Source organism: Pteropus medius, unplaced genomic scaffold (assembly GCF_902729225.1).
Source record: "Pteropus medius unplaced genomic scaffold, Ma_sr-lr_union100, whole genome shotgun sequence".
Lineage (NCBI taxonomy): Eukaryota > Metazoa > Chordata > Mammalia > Chiroptera > Pteropodidae > Pteropus > Pteropus medius.
Genome location: NW_024344433.1, coordinates 552,359 through 569,495, shown reverse-complemented (window position 1 = coordinate 569,495; position 17,137 = coordinate 552,359). Strand labels below are relative to the sequence as shown.

General features: G+C 35.4%; 1 protein-coding gene across 1 annotated transcript in view; it reads right to left on the bottom strand.

The window, feature by feature from the left end:
* Positions 1-17,137, bottom strand: part of MGAT4A (alpha-1,3-mannosyl-glycoprotein 4-beta-N-acetylglucosaminyltransferase A) — a 96,623-nt gene that overhangs the window by 40,436 nt on the left and 39,050 nt on the right. The window contains exons 3-5 of the mRNA XM_039872491.1: positions 11,107-11,274; positions 9,499-9,639; positions 1,305-1,438 (exon numbers count right to left, since the gene is read on the bottom strand). Coding sequence (XP_039728425.1) covers positions 1,305-1,438; positions 9,499-9,639; positions 11,107-11,274 — 443 coding nt within the window. The remainder of the gene's footprint in view (positions 1-1,304; positions 1,439-9,498; positions 9,640-11,106; positions 11,275-17,137) is intronic.

Sequence of the window (17,137 nt, the reverse complement as noted above, 5' to 3'; positions counted from 1 at the left end):
CAAAAAAACCTATAAACCAACATTTAACCCCATGCGGTAAAGAAATCCAAATTAAACAAAACTTGTATCACATTTTTATATAATACATCACACTGACAAAAAATTTAAAGACTGATAGTATCTAGTAGAGCACAGGAACAGAGAAACCAGCCCTCTGTCAGACTGCTGGAGGAGGAATAAACTTGCTCAACTTCTGCAGGGTGTTCTGGCTACGTATGAACATTTTAATGTATATGAACTCTGACCTGGCAATTCCACATTCAGGAATTGATCCTACCTCAGTAACTACACAAAGGACACAAAGATTGATTTATAGTAATGCTCAACACCATGTTGAAAATAATAGTAAAAACTTGGCAACAATCTAAATGTCTATCTATCAGAAATTAAATTATGTTAAAACCATACAATGGAATATTTTGTAGCCATAAAAAATGATGCTGTAGTATTTCTTTTCGGCATGAAAAAATGTCCCTGATATTAAAATATATATAGAACATATCCATTTATATATATGTATACAAGCCACAGGAATATTTTCTTAAGCTATATTTCAGAATATCAATATTTATATCTATATGGAGGAAGAGCATGCAAATTTTCAGTACACATATCTGTAACTGTTCTGAACATTTTCATTTAGAAAGATACAGGAAATACTGAAAAGGTGGGAATCAGTGGGCCAGAACCAGAAGATGTTCTAAATCCTTTCACATTCTGAAATTCCATATAATAATTAAGGAAATAATTACTCCAGGGTGCTTTTTCATTATTTATGAAAAACTTGCTCAAGATTTATTCTTTCCCTAGATCTTTTTAAGAAACTAAAATACAAGTAATATAATATTCCTCATTCACATATTTATACTTTTTTGAATAATAATGACAGCTGCATAAAAGGGAGTACTTGGGAGGATGGAGAAGGGGTGGAGAGAATAGAGATGACAAAACCCTGGCCTAGGATAAACCTCTCTTAGGTATCAAAACTCCCAAAGAACAGCAGTGCAAATCTCCAAATTCAGGTCCTAGAGCTAGAAATGGGGACTCACTGTTCTCAAAGATCTATGTATGTGATGTGACTCCACTGAGGACGGCATGCTACTCCTGGGTTGTGACTGCAGGACAGAAGTTAAGTCAAACATAACAAGATAACAAACGACATAACTTAAACTATCAGATGAAATATATTATTGTAGACTTTACTCATCACATTTAAAAAAAATGCTTATAAAAGTATATTCAAATATTCAATTATTGTTTCAACTCTTATTATATGTAGTAAAAAATAACAATTAAATAATTACCTCTCCTATGAAGACTACTATTACACAGTCCAATTTCTCTTCAGGATATAGATTGTCAATAAGGGAATGAAGAGTTTCCATGAGGTAAGATTTAACTTCTCTCTTCACTGTAGGAATTCCCATTACTATTGAAACTGAAATAAAATAATGATAGTAATTATATAAAAAGATTTTACAAAGACAACACAGAAAAACACCACTATTTCGAAAGTATTATACTCGCTCACGTTGATAAAAATAATTGAGGGATCAAAATATACTAGAAAGAAAAATAATCAAAGGATATACAGACATATACATAATACTATAATCCTTTTCCACATGGCTTATCCATAAGAAATAATGTTAAAGAACCAATATAAATGAAGGATATTAAACCTCACATTAAAAACAAATGACTATAAAGTATAAACAACATATTTAATTATACAATTAAACCTCAGAAACACTAAACACATCTTAGAGATTAACGTCTCACATCTCATGTATATGATGCACCGAGAACACAACGCCCCTTCTGTGGTTTCCTTGAGAACACAACGCCCCTTCTGTGGTTTCCTTGTCAAAAACACATCACCTCAGTCTAACCATGAAGAAGCATCAGACACACCCAAATTAGGGGAATATTCCACAAAATAATTGGTCAGGACTCTCAAGTGTCAAGATCAGGAAAGACAAAGAAAGAATGAAGAACTATCCCTGACTGAGGAAGACTAAGGAGACATGACAATTAGGTGAATTGGGATCCTGAGCTGAATCCCAGAACAGAAAAATAATAATGAAAAAAAAAATTACAAAATGCGCATAGGAGCTAAGGTTAGTCAACAGTATAACATCAAAGTAAATTCCCTGGTTTTGACCACAGTACTATTGTTACATAGATGTAAACATTTACAGCAACTGAGTGAGATATGTGGAAACTGCGTACTATTTATGCAACCATTTTTTTGACTCTAAAATTTCAGTTCTAATATAATGCTTGTTCTGAAATGCAAATATGTTCCTACATCACTTAGTATATTAGGAAACAATTTCAGTACGTTAACTTCAAATTTGCTTATGCGCATTTTTTTCTCTCGAACAAGCACTCACTAGGTGAATGCAGAAAACTGTACCCATTTGAATTGAGTTCAGAACAGAGCAGCATAGAAATACACAAAATGCATACACCTCCAACATCTACCAGCTGCTTCAGCTTGCAGTGTTGCTATGAACCACACCTATCCACATCTGGTGTTACAACTTTCTGCCATATTTCAGAGAGCCTTGCACCACTTTCCCAAAGCTTCCAAGCTGCAGTCCTTCTGAAGCTCACTTTAACAAGCAAACCCCAGGTCTTTTTCAAGGTAGAATACCATACATATTATAGTAATTTTGTATTTCTTAATCACTTAACGTGTGTAAAATTGTGCCACCATTTTTTACTAGGTTCTTACCTTTTTTAATATGTAATTGACAAAGTTTTTGAGTGTTGTAATCCTAACCCCATTTTTCTCATATTATTGTACACAATTCTGCATAGTGCAATAATTTTTAGGAATGCATATACTGTTATAGTAAAACTGTATTTCACAGAAAGTTCTAAAAAGTAACATCTTTTAAGAAGTCTTAGTATCCTACGTGTCATATATATCGGTAGAGAAATACTTTGCAGATGTTAAAAACAATTAAGTCTTAATTATGTAACAATTTATTGGGGATACTACAACATACTTAGAATTCACAGAATTCTAAAGCTAGAAGGAAGCTTAAAGATCATGGATCAAGGTGTCTACCACCATGATTCTGCAGATAAGGAGAGTTTAAGGGATGTCCCTAAAGTTCCACATTCTCCTCTTCCATTTTGAGACAAAAGAGTTTAAGGGCTCAAAAAGAGATTTGTTGTATTTGTTCTGAACGTATTTACTAAAAACCTGTTAAAATAGAAGGTGTTATTCTAGCTGATAGGGATATGATAGTAAAAAACACAGATATGGTCCTTGCCTAATTGGAATATTCTAGAGGAGAGGAAAAGATAAAATAATACAATCTTCGAGGGTAATATGTACTATACCAGCTAAAATGTGGCAATATTAGAAAGAGTAGTGGGGGAGGGGAGGGAGAAGTACCTGTATAGTGTGGGTCATGGAAGGCCTCTCTGATATCAACTGAGCTGGTAATTAACAATGAGAAAGAACAGAGAAAGAACATTTCAGAAGAGGAAATAGCAAGGCCCTGAAGAGACAATGATCTTAACATAGCTAAGAAACAGCTAGAACAGAATGTATCTAAAGCAGAATGGGCCTAGAGTCAGAGAATTAGGGGGTCAAGACCACATAAAACCTTAAATTTAGTTTTAATTCTGAGTGTAAGAGAAAGCCATTGCAAAGTAGTAAGAAGGGGAGGGACATTATCCAATTTGTAATTTTAAAAATTTTCCAAATTTTGTGGAAAGACACAAAAGTGTTACAAGCAAAGGCATCTGGAGGAGATCAGTTAGGGAGTGACCGCAGTAATTAAAGGAAAAGATGGTAGTTTGAATGAGGGTGTCTGAAGGCGAAGAGGCATGGGTGGATTTGGGGCATATTTCAGAGACTCTCCTCAATGAGGTTTAAGACTGGGAGAGACAGAAGAGGAGGTCGAATGGTGACTTGAGTGTGTGGCTGGGGACCGTCTTGTGAGAACCACACGTGTGAGGGGGAGAGGCCCCAAATCAGGACATCTGTTCTGACAGTGCTATCCCAAGATGCTTGGAGATAGGATGCGTTATACTGGAAGCAGGTTTCCATATACTTTAATCTATCTCAGGATTTACAGTAAAAGTATTTTAAATATTTGGAACAAAGAATAAATGTACAACATCTATGACACAAAGCATTCCAAAGAAAGGTTAACTTATATGGAGTTCGAAGATTCCATTTATGGTAAAGGCAAAATACATGCTGCCCCATTTGCAAACACAAATGGTATAAAGTTATAATGCAAACTGTCTACTCCCTACTAGTCTCGGGTTAAGTTCAGATGGCATGTTTAGAGAAGCCATTTTCCTCGAATATAATGTTTTGGAGTCGAAATTTAAATTCTTTAGTTTAAGACAAGGCACTCAAGGACTTCAAAAGCATGAAAAATGAAAGTACTGATTTTAGCTAAACTCACAGAGAGTATCCATGTTTGTGGTACTTCACAAAATCACCATAAAAAAGACAGTTTTTCCTGTCTTCTGGGTACAAAGTAAGATGGCACTTCCTGGTCCCCATGGAGCTGGGAGAGTAACGAAGGGGGTGTGACTAGTAATGAACAATGAGTCACCCCTGTAACCCGTGGCTGAGCACGTGGAAACTCCTCAGAGGTGTGTCTCTTGCCCAGCACAGCAGCCAACAGCACTGGAGGTGCTGGCGACTGCTCAGCCAGCCTGGGTCTTGGAGTGACCAACACTGCACAAATCCGCCAACCCCAATGGACTGACATGCACTTGGAGCTAAAAATAAATAAAAGAACCCTGTTTTACTTGGACCACTGAGATTTGGGGGTTGTTAGTCACCCAGCTTGTCCTATTTGATACAACGTCCTTCTATGGCTTACAGTCTAGAAAATGTATGTATTCTAAGGGATCAGAGTTCAGAATAAATATCTTAGATATGGCCGTATCATCCTTCTAGGGAGCAGCAAGGTAGACAAGGAACCAAAGAGAAATACAGCCAAAGGGCTGGCTGAACTACATTGTTCTACTGAATTATTTCCAGTATTTCCTATTCAAGTATCAACTGTGTGTCTGTAGTGCATTATGCACTAGACAGTCTAAATGCAGTCATAAGATGAGTAAGGTAGCTGCCTCACGGTGTTTATAATTTGGTGGTGTATCAACTGTTATTTCAGTTTTCTTCAGCTTCTTTGGGAAGTTTTCAAATAGTACTTATTTCCTTTATGATCAAGAAAAATTTAGGAACAATCTTAATTTGGCATTCTTAATCGTCGATTACTAGTCTACCTTCAGTTTTAACTGAATTATTTTCCTTTTTCAATTGATATTCATTGCTAGTCAAACGTTTTTGGCCTATCATGCTGCCTAAGGTTTGATTTTAGTGTATATATTTGATTTTAGTGATTTATTCCCCACTTCTTTCCTTATATTCCATGGCACTATGTTTATCTCTACTGTCTAGTCGTACCTTCTCTGTCTTCATTCACTTCATCTTTCTCTTTCCTGAAAACTAACTGCTAGAGAACCTTCAAGGCTCTAGGGGAGCCTAGGGGAGCTCACCCATCTTCGTACTGCCAAAAACCACTACTTGAGAATGCCGACTTGTAAAATTAAATCTAACTCAGATCTTGTCTTCAGTCCCAAATCTAAGTATCCAACTGCCTATACTCCACTGTGATAAATCAAAATCATCTCCTAACTTAACATATCCAAGTTGAATTTTAATCCTGTTTTGCAAACTAATGCTGTAAAACTTTTTATTGTCCCTAATCTCGGAATAGCACCCACCACTCGTCCAGTTGCATGATCCAGAAACCGAGGACTTATCCTTGACTATTCCCTCCACCTCAGATCACAAAACCAGGCCACATATGTCCTCATACATTCAAAAAACTCCTAAATCATCATCTTTCTGCCTCTACTACCATCACTATTACCTCAAGTACAACAGCCTCCTACTCAGCCCTTTCACATCTACTCTTCTTCCCACATCCTCAATCACTCTTCTCATAGCATCAAATATGAGCTTTGCAAAATTTATATCTTAAAAGTCATCTTAAATAATTCCTGCTTAAAACACTTCAGTGCCTTCTTTCTTCTTAGAATGAAAGCCCAAATCCTGTATATGGTCTGCAAGGTCCTGCATGGTCTGGCCTCAATACATTTCTAGAGTCTCATCTTGTTTCATGCTTCCCCTCACTCTACACTTCATCTATACTGGCCTCCTTCCATTTTCTAGAACATTCCATCACAGGACTTTTGTGGTGCTCTTCTCATTTTCTGGAATATTCTTTTCTCCCATGTGGTAGGCAGAATAATGTCCCCCACAGAAAGATGTCCATGCTCTAATTCCTGGAATTTGTAAATATATTACCTTATATGGCAAAAAGGACTTTGTGGACCTGAGAATATTGAGATGGGAAGGTTATCCTGGGTTACCCAGGTGAGCCTAATGTACTCATCAGGGTCCTTAGAAGAGGAAGGCAGGAAAGTGAGGATGAGGGAAAATGTGACAACAGGAGCAAGAAGGTCAGAGTCAGAGAGATTTGAAGGTGCTATGCTTTAAAAATGAAGGGGCCAAAAACTAATGAATGTAGTCAAGAAGCTGGAAAAGATAAGAAATGGACTCTCCTCTAAAACTTCCAGAAGGAACACATCCCTGTCAACACACTGATTTCAAGACTTTTGACCCCCGAAAATATAAGATAATAAACTTCCGTTGTGTCAAATCACTCAGTTTGCAGCAATTTGTTATAGCAGAAATAGAAAGCAAATACACCCATTTTCAGCAGTGAACTACATACTCCAATCTCAGGTCAAATGTATTTTTTAAGACTTTCCTATGCTCTTTAATTAGGTCCAATGCCCTTTTTATACATTCTCAAAGCATCCTTTATATCACCACTTAAGGCTCTAAACTGTGCATTATTTATATACTTGATTATCTAATACATTCACCCTTGAACTGAAGCACCACACTTGCAGCCATGTCTAATTTTGTGTACCAGAGTACCTGGCTAAGTGCCAGGCACAGAGCTGGTGCTCATGGATGTTTTACTTTAGCAAATACTTAAAAAATGGCCTGTTCTCCACCACCAATCGGTAACACCATTTGGGCAGGTGACCTTTAGGTCTTTCTCCAGCCATCCTGCTCAGCACTCAATGCCCTTAATTTGAAGACCTGTGTGTGTCTTCAACCCAAAAAAGTTTTCTTCTATTATATATTTATTTCCTCTTTTCACTCTTTGTTCACTCCTTCTGAATTTCCTATTAGATGGATGTTAAAATATCTGTCGGCCCCAATTCTTTGTGCCTTTTTTGCTGGAATAACTACACAACCTTTCTGATCACTAATTTGATCTTCAGCTGTGTCTACTCTGCTTATCAGTCCATGTATGTCTAATTTTAAATATAATCATTAAAATAAAAACACAAAGATTTCTAACTAATTCTTTTATAAGTTATGAATTGTTCTCTCTCGTTCCTCTAAAAATACATTGATTATTTTTGTTTTTAAATTATAATGTGCTTGCTCTAGAAATTCAATTTTCTTGAATAGTAAGCCATTCATGATGTTGGTTTGCTTAAGTATTTGGTAATGTTACTGTGCCAGATGCCTGTTACCCACTGTGGTCGCTGTGTCTATTTGCTGTAGCCTACCACTGAGGCTACAAATTTTGTGATAGGCTCTGGATGTGGTATGGGTGGAGTGGGCTGGTAGTTTTTGTTCTGGATGTGAGAATTCCAGTCCCCTTCTGGAGGGTATGTAGATGCCTGAAGCACCATTCTCCCCTTTTAGCCTTAGAAAGGCTTAGTTTACCTGGTCTGACTGCTATTCTTTAATCAGCCTGACTACTGAAGAACAGAATTTTTTAGCAAGAAGTCATTTTCCTTTGATCTAAAAAACAGAAGTTCTTAATATAAAGTCCCTAAATAGGTCTTAGGACACCATAAAACCCAGAAATTACATACGAAATTACTTTTCCTATGTGCAGTTTTAAAATAGGAGGATAGTTTTACAAGGATATCCAAAGGGTTCTGTGACTCCAAAAATGTTAAGATTCACTGCCTAAGGATTTAGGAAGGAAGATTTTTAAAGTAAATGTGAGGATTTTCCTGTTTCCTGTTTCCTGAGTCTGCTTTCTCTCTCAAAAATATTGTCAGCTTAATAAGAATGTTAACTACTGGTTGACCAAGATTTCATTATATTTATGATGGATAAAATAATAAACAAATGGGATGGAATAAATATCTTCAAAAGAGAATGTCACATTCATAAAATAAGAACAGACTACTATAAAAAATCTATTAGTAGTTCTAAAATTTTAAATGACTTTAAAAATACTTGTACTACTTCTTTTCATTTGGTATTCTTATTAATAAAGACCAACAAATGCACTAAATGGCCAAGGCACCTTACCCTAAAAGTGATTATTAAAGGGAGAGATACGATATCAACTTCAGAAATAATTAATGATCAATGTTCTAAAGAAAATACTTTAGAATATGCTATACATCGTATTTGTCTTTTTATATCTAGTATCTTCTAAATATTTCCTGAATCATAAAAAAAGAAAAGACTTGGTCTGAACATGCTATTTTAGGAGTTATTACCTCTTTTTATAAGACTATGTATAATTTTATATAATTCATAAGACAGAAAGATGACAGAACTAAAAAAGATGAATATAAAAGCTTATAGATCAATTAATATGAGAAAATGTGACCCCCCTCCGCAAAAAAAACAGTAAAGTACCTAAGAATCCTACTGAATCAAAAGCAGACTAAATCAGCTTTTCAAAAACGTTACCACAAAGACAAATTTCAGTATCTATGAAGTCATGGTTTTGTCATTTGTTAAAGACGTATAAAGAGACCGAAATAATGTTTTGGTATCTACAGTTAAAACTCTACAAAGAAAAATTAACAATGTCAAAGTGGAGGAATGAAAACATAAGGGAATAGTAAACAGGTCCCACAAGGAAAACCCAAGAAGCTCTGATAGCTCTAATGAAAGGGGAAAAAAAAGCTATAAATTATCTCTTGGTTATAATAGAAAAAAAGAAGCAATCCAAAGTATGTCAATTACTTCATGAAAGATAAAATAAAGGTAACTATATACTTCCATCTCTTTAGGAAAAAGTAGGGACAGACATAAGACTTTCTTGACATGACTGTAAAAGCTATTGTTGAAATAAGATACAAGGAGAAATAAGTCATCTCTCCACCTCTCAAATTTTAAAGTTAAAAAAAAAATGACAAAGGTTTAAACATTTTTCTACCTGGAGATGAATGAGCTTGAACTAGATTTCTCATTTTCTTTTTCAGCTCTATTACTCTGGTCTATGGAGAAAAATGTACAACTCCTTTCAACGTGGACTTCAGAATGAGTCCTAAACAAATCTACTATGCCCAGAAAAAGAATTATTCTTTGACCTGCAGACTTCTAATGGTCAATGTAGTACTCAATTAAGACCAGCAGGACAAACACAATAAGAAACAAAATAAACATACCTCCTGTTCTTCCATTACCAATCTGCACAGCAGGTTGAAGGCTTCCTTCATTTTGAAATAAATGAGGCAAATGATAATAAATGCTTGGCACTTGAAGAGACTTTTTGCTTGTTAACTCCTTTAACAGCTTTATGGTATTATCTGAAACACAGAAGTATAATTAATCCACAGGTACACCTTACTTATAGATGTTGAGGCTTTTATAAATATAGCAATGAAATTTATGAAAACTAGAACTAAAGAATTTTCTTTCCTCATTTCATACTTTGGTGAATGAGATCTCCATTTAAAATGAAAAAGAGGCTTTTGTAGCTAAATTAAATACTCTATCAAATTTTGGTGATAATGTGATAAATGTTTCAGCTATTTGGAATAGCATCAAAAACCCTAAAATATTTCTGTCCTATTATTCAATAATTTCCCTTTTAGGACTTTAACTTCCATGCATTCACTAAGTATTTAGTGATTACCTATTCTGTTCCAGCCACTGTGCCTTGTGTTTGGAAATCAACAGTCATCAAAACACAGATTCCGTTTTTAAGAAAGTCACAACCTAAGGAAAATAATTTAAAGATGACCAGAAATGTGTCTGATTTATATACAAAGATGTTCACTACAGAGCTATAAAGTGGCAAGAAAAACCATCCAGGAAAATCCTATTTGCCAATTATAGAAAAATGTTTAATACATTACAGTACGGAATTAGCTGTCAAATTATACAGCCATTAAAAATGGTATTTTTGAAGTTATTCAATGACAAAGTAAATGCTAACAGCATTACTTCAAGAGTAAAAAAATCAGGCTATAACACAATAACAATTCTGAAGAAAAATATTCATGGAAAATAGAACCAAAATGTTTTAACAGAAATCATTTATCAGGAGGCTTGTGGGTGATTTATTTTTATTACCTATATCATTCCATAATTTTAAATGTTACTGTACCATAATACAAATTTCAGAATCAGAACAGGAAATAAAGAGCATGAAACTTTAATAAGGTAGTGACAAGAGGAATTAATGGTAAAGGATTAGAACTGATGATTCTAAATAAAAGGTATATTAAACTTAAAAGATCATGTAAATTTGAAGGCACCTGATTATTTGCATGTTTCAATGTAATAATCAGAATAGCACAGAAACAGAGATGATTACTCTGATGAGAAGTTCTCAGAGACGGAACTAGTCAAATATCCCCAAAAGTATCCATTATAAAACTTTGTATTTTTTTCTTATAAGTCAGATATAAGAGCACTAATTGCTTCAAATAGCTCAAAGATTATCTAGAATGCATCTGAGGTCCACATAAGCCACAACATAAACATGTAAAGCACAAAGTTAAATTTTAATCTTTTTGAATACAATTATAAAAACATAAAAAAACACTATTGTCAATGAAATTTATAGTACTGAAATTTGTCACTATTACTCTCTTAAAATAAAATCTAGCAATTAATAAAAACTGTCTTGTAATTTACCATAATAGAAAGTTTTGTGAAAGGTAGCAAATGCTGGCCGATAAGCTACTCTACACAACTTTCAAATAAAATACTTTACATAATCCTTTGAAAATATAATCCTTTTATAAAACCAAAAATACTATTTGTACCTGAAAATTTATTCAATGTGTTCTTTCTTCCATTTGTTTCTGCTCCTACACGCCTGAACTGCTGTACAATGGCACTTAGTTCAGAAGAGCGCTGAGAGATTCTGTGTTCAGCTATTCGAAGACGTTCTTTCAAAGCAAGAAACTCTCGTTGATAAGCAATCAGTTTTTCTAGAAGCAAAACCAAGTTATCAGTATATTTCTTTAAAAAAAGAAAAAAATCAAACACCACAATCAAAACAGAAATGTAAGGTTAGGAATTTTATAGTCACATTTTCCAGAAACGGATATTCATTTATGTATTTGCTGATAACAAAGTGAAAATAAAAAAAGCCCTGAAGAGTTATATAACAAAGCTATCTACCACTAAGTGCGCTCTGAAGATCTGTAAGAATGTGAGCACTTTCTCCTTAGCATGTCAGAAATTTAAAGATAGGGAGAAAAAGACAAAGGTATTAGAATTAATACTTCAACTATAAAGACCACATGTATGAAGACAGAGAGATGAGGCACTGAAACGGATGATAATATAGCAGAATCATTCATTTCCATAGGCTAAATGTTTCCTCTGTGCTTCCCATTCTGCAAAGGTTTCCCTAGGCCAGACTTTAGGCAAAGTCCTGATCCTTAAACACACAATTGGGTAGATGGAAGATGACCCTGGTCAGAAGTCATTCGTTTTAATTTAAGAGAATCACTACTCAGGAAACCTGGTCTAGGAAATTAAAGTAGATGTTATGAGGATACATGTAGGCATTGAAACAACAGTATGAGATAGATTAGAGACAAAGCGCATACTGAGAAGAGGCCCAAGGACAGAACTGGACACCAAAATCTAAGAGATGTAGAAGAAAAACTATTCATTTCTCTTGATCAGTAGTGCCAAAGGGTAGTTGAGGCTATAGCAGTAGTAGTATGAGCAACTTCCATACCTCATTAAACTAAGGGAACAATGATTTTCAACTTCCATATCAAGCTAGATAATCCAAGGCTACTATTTTGACATCTAAATTAAACACACCTTAAAAAGACATTTTTTAATTTATTATAACCTCAGTTTTATTCTAGCATAAACTGAATAATAAACAGACTTATAAAAAATAAATCTGCATGTTTCATAAAGCTAGTCTTAAAAAGTCAATTGTACTGTTCTTTGTCCCTTACATAAAGGCCCACACAGTAAATATCACTTAAGAATTCTGTGGCAGAGAAGTAAAGTCTCTCCTGCTTAACTGTCATGCTTCCCTGTACTGAATAATGAAAGCCATGTGAGCATCTGTGTTCCTCTTAATGTGCTGACTTTAGAACGAAAGGAAGAACAGGGGGTTGTGATGACGCAGGAAGCTTCAAGATGCCAGCAAGGTTCTATTAAATGACGTGGGTGGTGGCTGAATACAATTCATTACTATACATTCATAGTTTAGGCACTTTTCCACATGTGTAAATTCATAATAAAAGAATCATTAAAAGATACTATTCACAAACACAAAACTATGAACAATTACAGTTTACACTTGAACAACATCAGGGGTTGGAGGCCTCAACCCCCAACACAGTGGAAACTCCACACATAACTTCTGACTCTCCAAAAACTTATCAACACTATTTTCAACTTGCAGTTGGGAATCCACAGAAGTGGAGGGTCTACTACACTGGTAGCCACTGTTGCCTGAAAGCGTTACAGGTAACATGAACAGCTGATTAACTCACTTTGTGAGCTGTGTGTATTATATACTCTATTTTTACAATAAAGTAAGCTAAAGAATATGTTATTAAGAAAAACAAAAAATAATTTACTGCATTTATTTTTTTCCAGTTCTTTCTGAAATTGTGTTAGTTTCAAGTATACAGTACACTGGTTAGACATTTATATAGTTCATAAAACAATCTCCTTAATTGCTCTCTCCTCTGGCTCTCCACCTAGCCATTACACTAATGCTCACTGCATTCCCTATGCTGTGCTCCCCATCTCATTACCATCTATCAACTACTAATTTGTACCCATGCAGTTTAAACCCACGTTGTTCAAATAATAAATAATAAATTCAATTCTTTTCAAAATAACAATGACTTTTTTTTGGAATTTGGAGTTTGACATGTGATTCTAAAATTCATCTAGAAGAGAGAACGTTTTTAAAGAGCTAAAAATATCTAGAAATAAGGGGAACTTGCTCTAAGATCAGAACATACTAGAAGGCTACAGTGTAGACTTCCAATTAAAACAGTGTAGACGAGCAGGTCCAGAGAGTTGGCACAGGCCGGTTATGCAAAGCAGACAGTGCCAAAACCAGCATGACTGAACTGTCCCGAGTTCTCCCCTCTTTGTGTGAGCACATCGAAACCCTCTCCTTAACACTTACACAGCACTGACACAGCGGTTTCTATATATCATCCACCATAAAAGGAACAGAAATCTTTGGAGAAATAACTTCAAGATGAACCTGCAGCATTCTTGTGTCAAGAAAATGTTATTTAAAATAAAAAAAACAGGACTTGTCAAAGGGCTCAGGAAGGTACTTGAGGGGCTCCCACTGACCAATATCAGGACAATTTAAGCACCAAAACAAATACTGATGGTGACAGACTATAACCTATTGAATGAAATAAGAATCCTTGAGTCCATATCAGTAACAAATAAAAATTAACAGATGAGGGAAACATGTTTCTTCTGTACACCAACTAACGAACGTAGAACGAATGGTGAATGTAGGAAAGGGCCATTTTGGAACCGCCAGAGCAACGACTGATTCAGGCCAGAATCAAAAATGAATGTTAGGACTAGCAGGTGAAAGTCTTAATAGGAGCAGGACAAGTACATCATCTCAAAGTGTCTCCCTACAAAATACTTATTAACTTACAAAGGAAAAATGCTAATTTTACTGTGGAGAAATCTAGCTGGTGTCATCTTAATCAAGTGGTAAAATCATCTCAGCAACAATGAAATAGACATCACATGTCTCCTGATGCGATGCACAGGACACACACCTCTTTTATGTAGTACGCCTGCCAAAAATGCATAATAGAAATCTAATCTCAAGGAAATATCACAAACATCCAAATTGAGGGACAATGTACAAAATAAAAGGCTCATACTTAAAAAATGTCAAGGTCACCAAAGACAAAGGCTTTAGGAACCACCCAAGATTCAGAGACCAGAGACTAAAGGAGACATGACAACCAAATGCGAAGCACAATCCTGGATTGGATCCTGGACCAGAAAAAAATAAATGCTATGAAGAACATTACTGGAAAAAAACAAATATAGACTTAGAGAGTAGCTAATATTGTCCCAATTTCCTAAATTTGACACTTGTACTCACTTAACACCGTCGACAGGTTCTTAGAAACAGTAACTTTAAGCAAAACGACATGTAACAAAAGCAATTTTACCACAAACTGATGTATATACAGAAATATTCTGTTGGACCTTAACTCTTGTCTATATAAATTAGTCTGTGGTAAAACTGTTTAAAGTCGACAAGGTTAGGTGAGGGCTTCCTGTGCTGTAATACTGTAAGAGAATTCCTTGTTCTTAGGAAATAAACATTAAATTATTTAGTGGTAAAAAGACATAATTCTGTAATTTACTCTCCAATGCTTCTGAAAAGAAACAAATATCTACAGAAGAAAAATGTTCAAAATTGGTGAAAAATATAGAGAAGTTATTTGTACTATCCTTGTAACTCTTCATTTGAATATTTTTTTTTTTAAATAAAAAGTTTTTAAAAAGCAAGCAGGAGGAGTGATGGCATGGAGGTTAAGGCTTTTGGTAGAAGAATGTGGCTCTGAATGCACCTCTGGCCTTACATGCATTTTCTTGGTACTGGTTGAAACCACCTTCCCAGAAGCCAGCTTCACCAAGTCTGAAGAGTGACCAGTACCAATGGAAAAATACTCCCACTCTTGATTCCAAAATGCTCCCCTGCTTTGAGGTGAACTGGCCATGCTTTGGGAAAGATTCCTGGAGTACATGGACAGAGGGTAAAGTCACAAGTATTTTCCTTCAGGCCCAGATGCTGTTGCTGCTCTTCGTCTGGAGCCCATAGCTATGAGGGGCTCCGAGTGGATCCTTCTGTCTTTCTTACATCCGCCCTTTGTTTCTCGCCCAACCCTTCCTTATTAAAAGGATTCTCTTCGTGACATCAGAGTGAGTCTGCTCCATCGAGCAAACCAAGTCAGTGAAAGGAATAAGCCCTGCAGGGAGAGGAAGACCACAGAATACCACAGGTTCCTCCAAGCAGAGCTGAGAGAGCCATGGCCTTCCCACAGCCCTCCCTTGTGGGCCACCCTCTACCACCCGCCCAGAGTTATGAGAAACTTCTAGAATTTTCTCCACCTTTATTTCCCATAGTACTACATGGTGCTCCTGAGGAGAGTGCTGTATCAGCTCCCAGAAGTTCAAACTCTAACACAAAAGACAGAAAAACTCCTTCAAATTAGTGATATATGATTGACAATTTTTCCTATTTTCAACCTTAGTAGCAAAATCCTTATGTTTGTTTTGCTTTGAATCATTTCAATGGTTTCCATGGGGGGACACTAGAGGAAACTGTGAGGGAACTCTTATATGATCATCTTACTGGGAAGTGCCTGGCTTTGTTTTCTGTTATTTTTATTGTACACAGACTCTACCTTTAACCGTAGAAAAGTATATATGCATATTAGACAATGAAAGCACAAATCATGTTCTGTACACCCAAGATGCAAAAATATACAAAATCTTCAAAGAAACCACTTGAATTCCTTCAAATCAAATAATCAAGTCAGTTTTCCAGTGAAAATGGTACCTTAATATTTGATCATTTTCAACAAAATTGGCAGTTTCATATGGTTCCAAAATTTAAATGACAGCTTTGGACTCAATTTAACTGAAAAAATGCATACAGTATATATAAAAAAAATTAACAAGCACAAAAGGACTAATAACTAACACCCAATGTATAGTATATAAAAACAGAACAGAAAACTTCATTTTTCAAACAACAGTATATTATTAGCAAGGTATACTATTGAATGCTGTGAGATAACATTAAAAATATGATTTGTATACTGAAATTAAAATTACCAAAAATTAAACCTCCTTTCAAATTTCTTAATTTTATTAAACAATAAAATTCGGGCACTAAAAAGAATATTGACAAGTTATCTGGTCCATCTCTCTGTCCTTTACTACACTGAACTATTTTACAAATATAAATTTTTAAAAAATATATGAATGAGGAGCTCCCTCAGTAATAGATTACAAAATTTAAAAGCTTTACTTTTCAGAAAGTCATTGCCTTTGAAAAACATTTTATTTCACACTCATCATTCTTATATGACAATTTTTAAATAGGAAAAAGCCTAAATGAAATTATAAGCAATTTCCCACTTAAAATCTCTTAAAGAAATAATTTAAAAACTGGATTCAGAAGATGGTTTAGGAGAACTAAAGCCTAGAAAAGCCAAATGACTCGGCAAGCAGGAGTCCAAAGGAAATACGGGGAAAGAACAGAATTTAAATAGACAATTCTAATTAGAACAGACAGCTAAAAATAAATAAGTAAAAATTATAGACAAGACTAGGTATCTCACAATTTCTCTAACTTTGCCGTGCATAACCACCACCTGGAGGAGCTTCTTAAGACAGAATTCTGGACCCCACTGCAGAGTTTGTGACTCAGGAGATCTGGCATAGTGCCTGCAAATTTCTAATATACTCTACAGCAGTGCTGAGCAGCACTGATGTGGCCGATGTTGTCCACAGGGTAGGCCTAGACCCCAGCAGCCTGGAAATCGATACAGCTCTGCCCTACCACCTCCTCTTCCACTCCTACATTTTAAGGGAGTCAGGACAGGAGGAGTTCATTAAAATGTTTTGAGCCATCATCTTCTACACTGCACTTGAGAAAGGGAGGGGTTCTGTAATATGCAGTGGACACCGACCAAGTTCCATGGTCTCTTCTAAGAGTTATGCAGAACAAGATCATTCCTGGCTTTGGAGTACAGTTAAGTCCTTACTTAACGTCATCCACAGGTTCTGTGACTTGGAGTT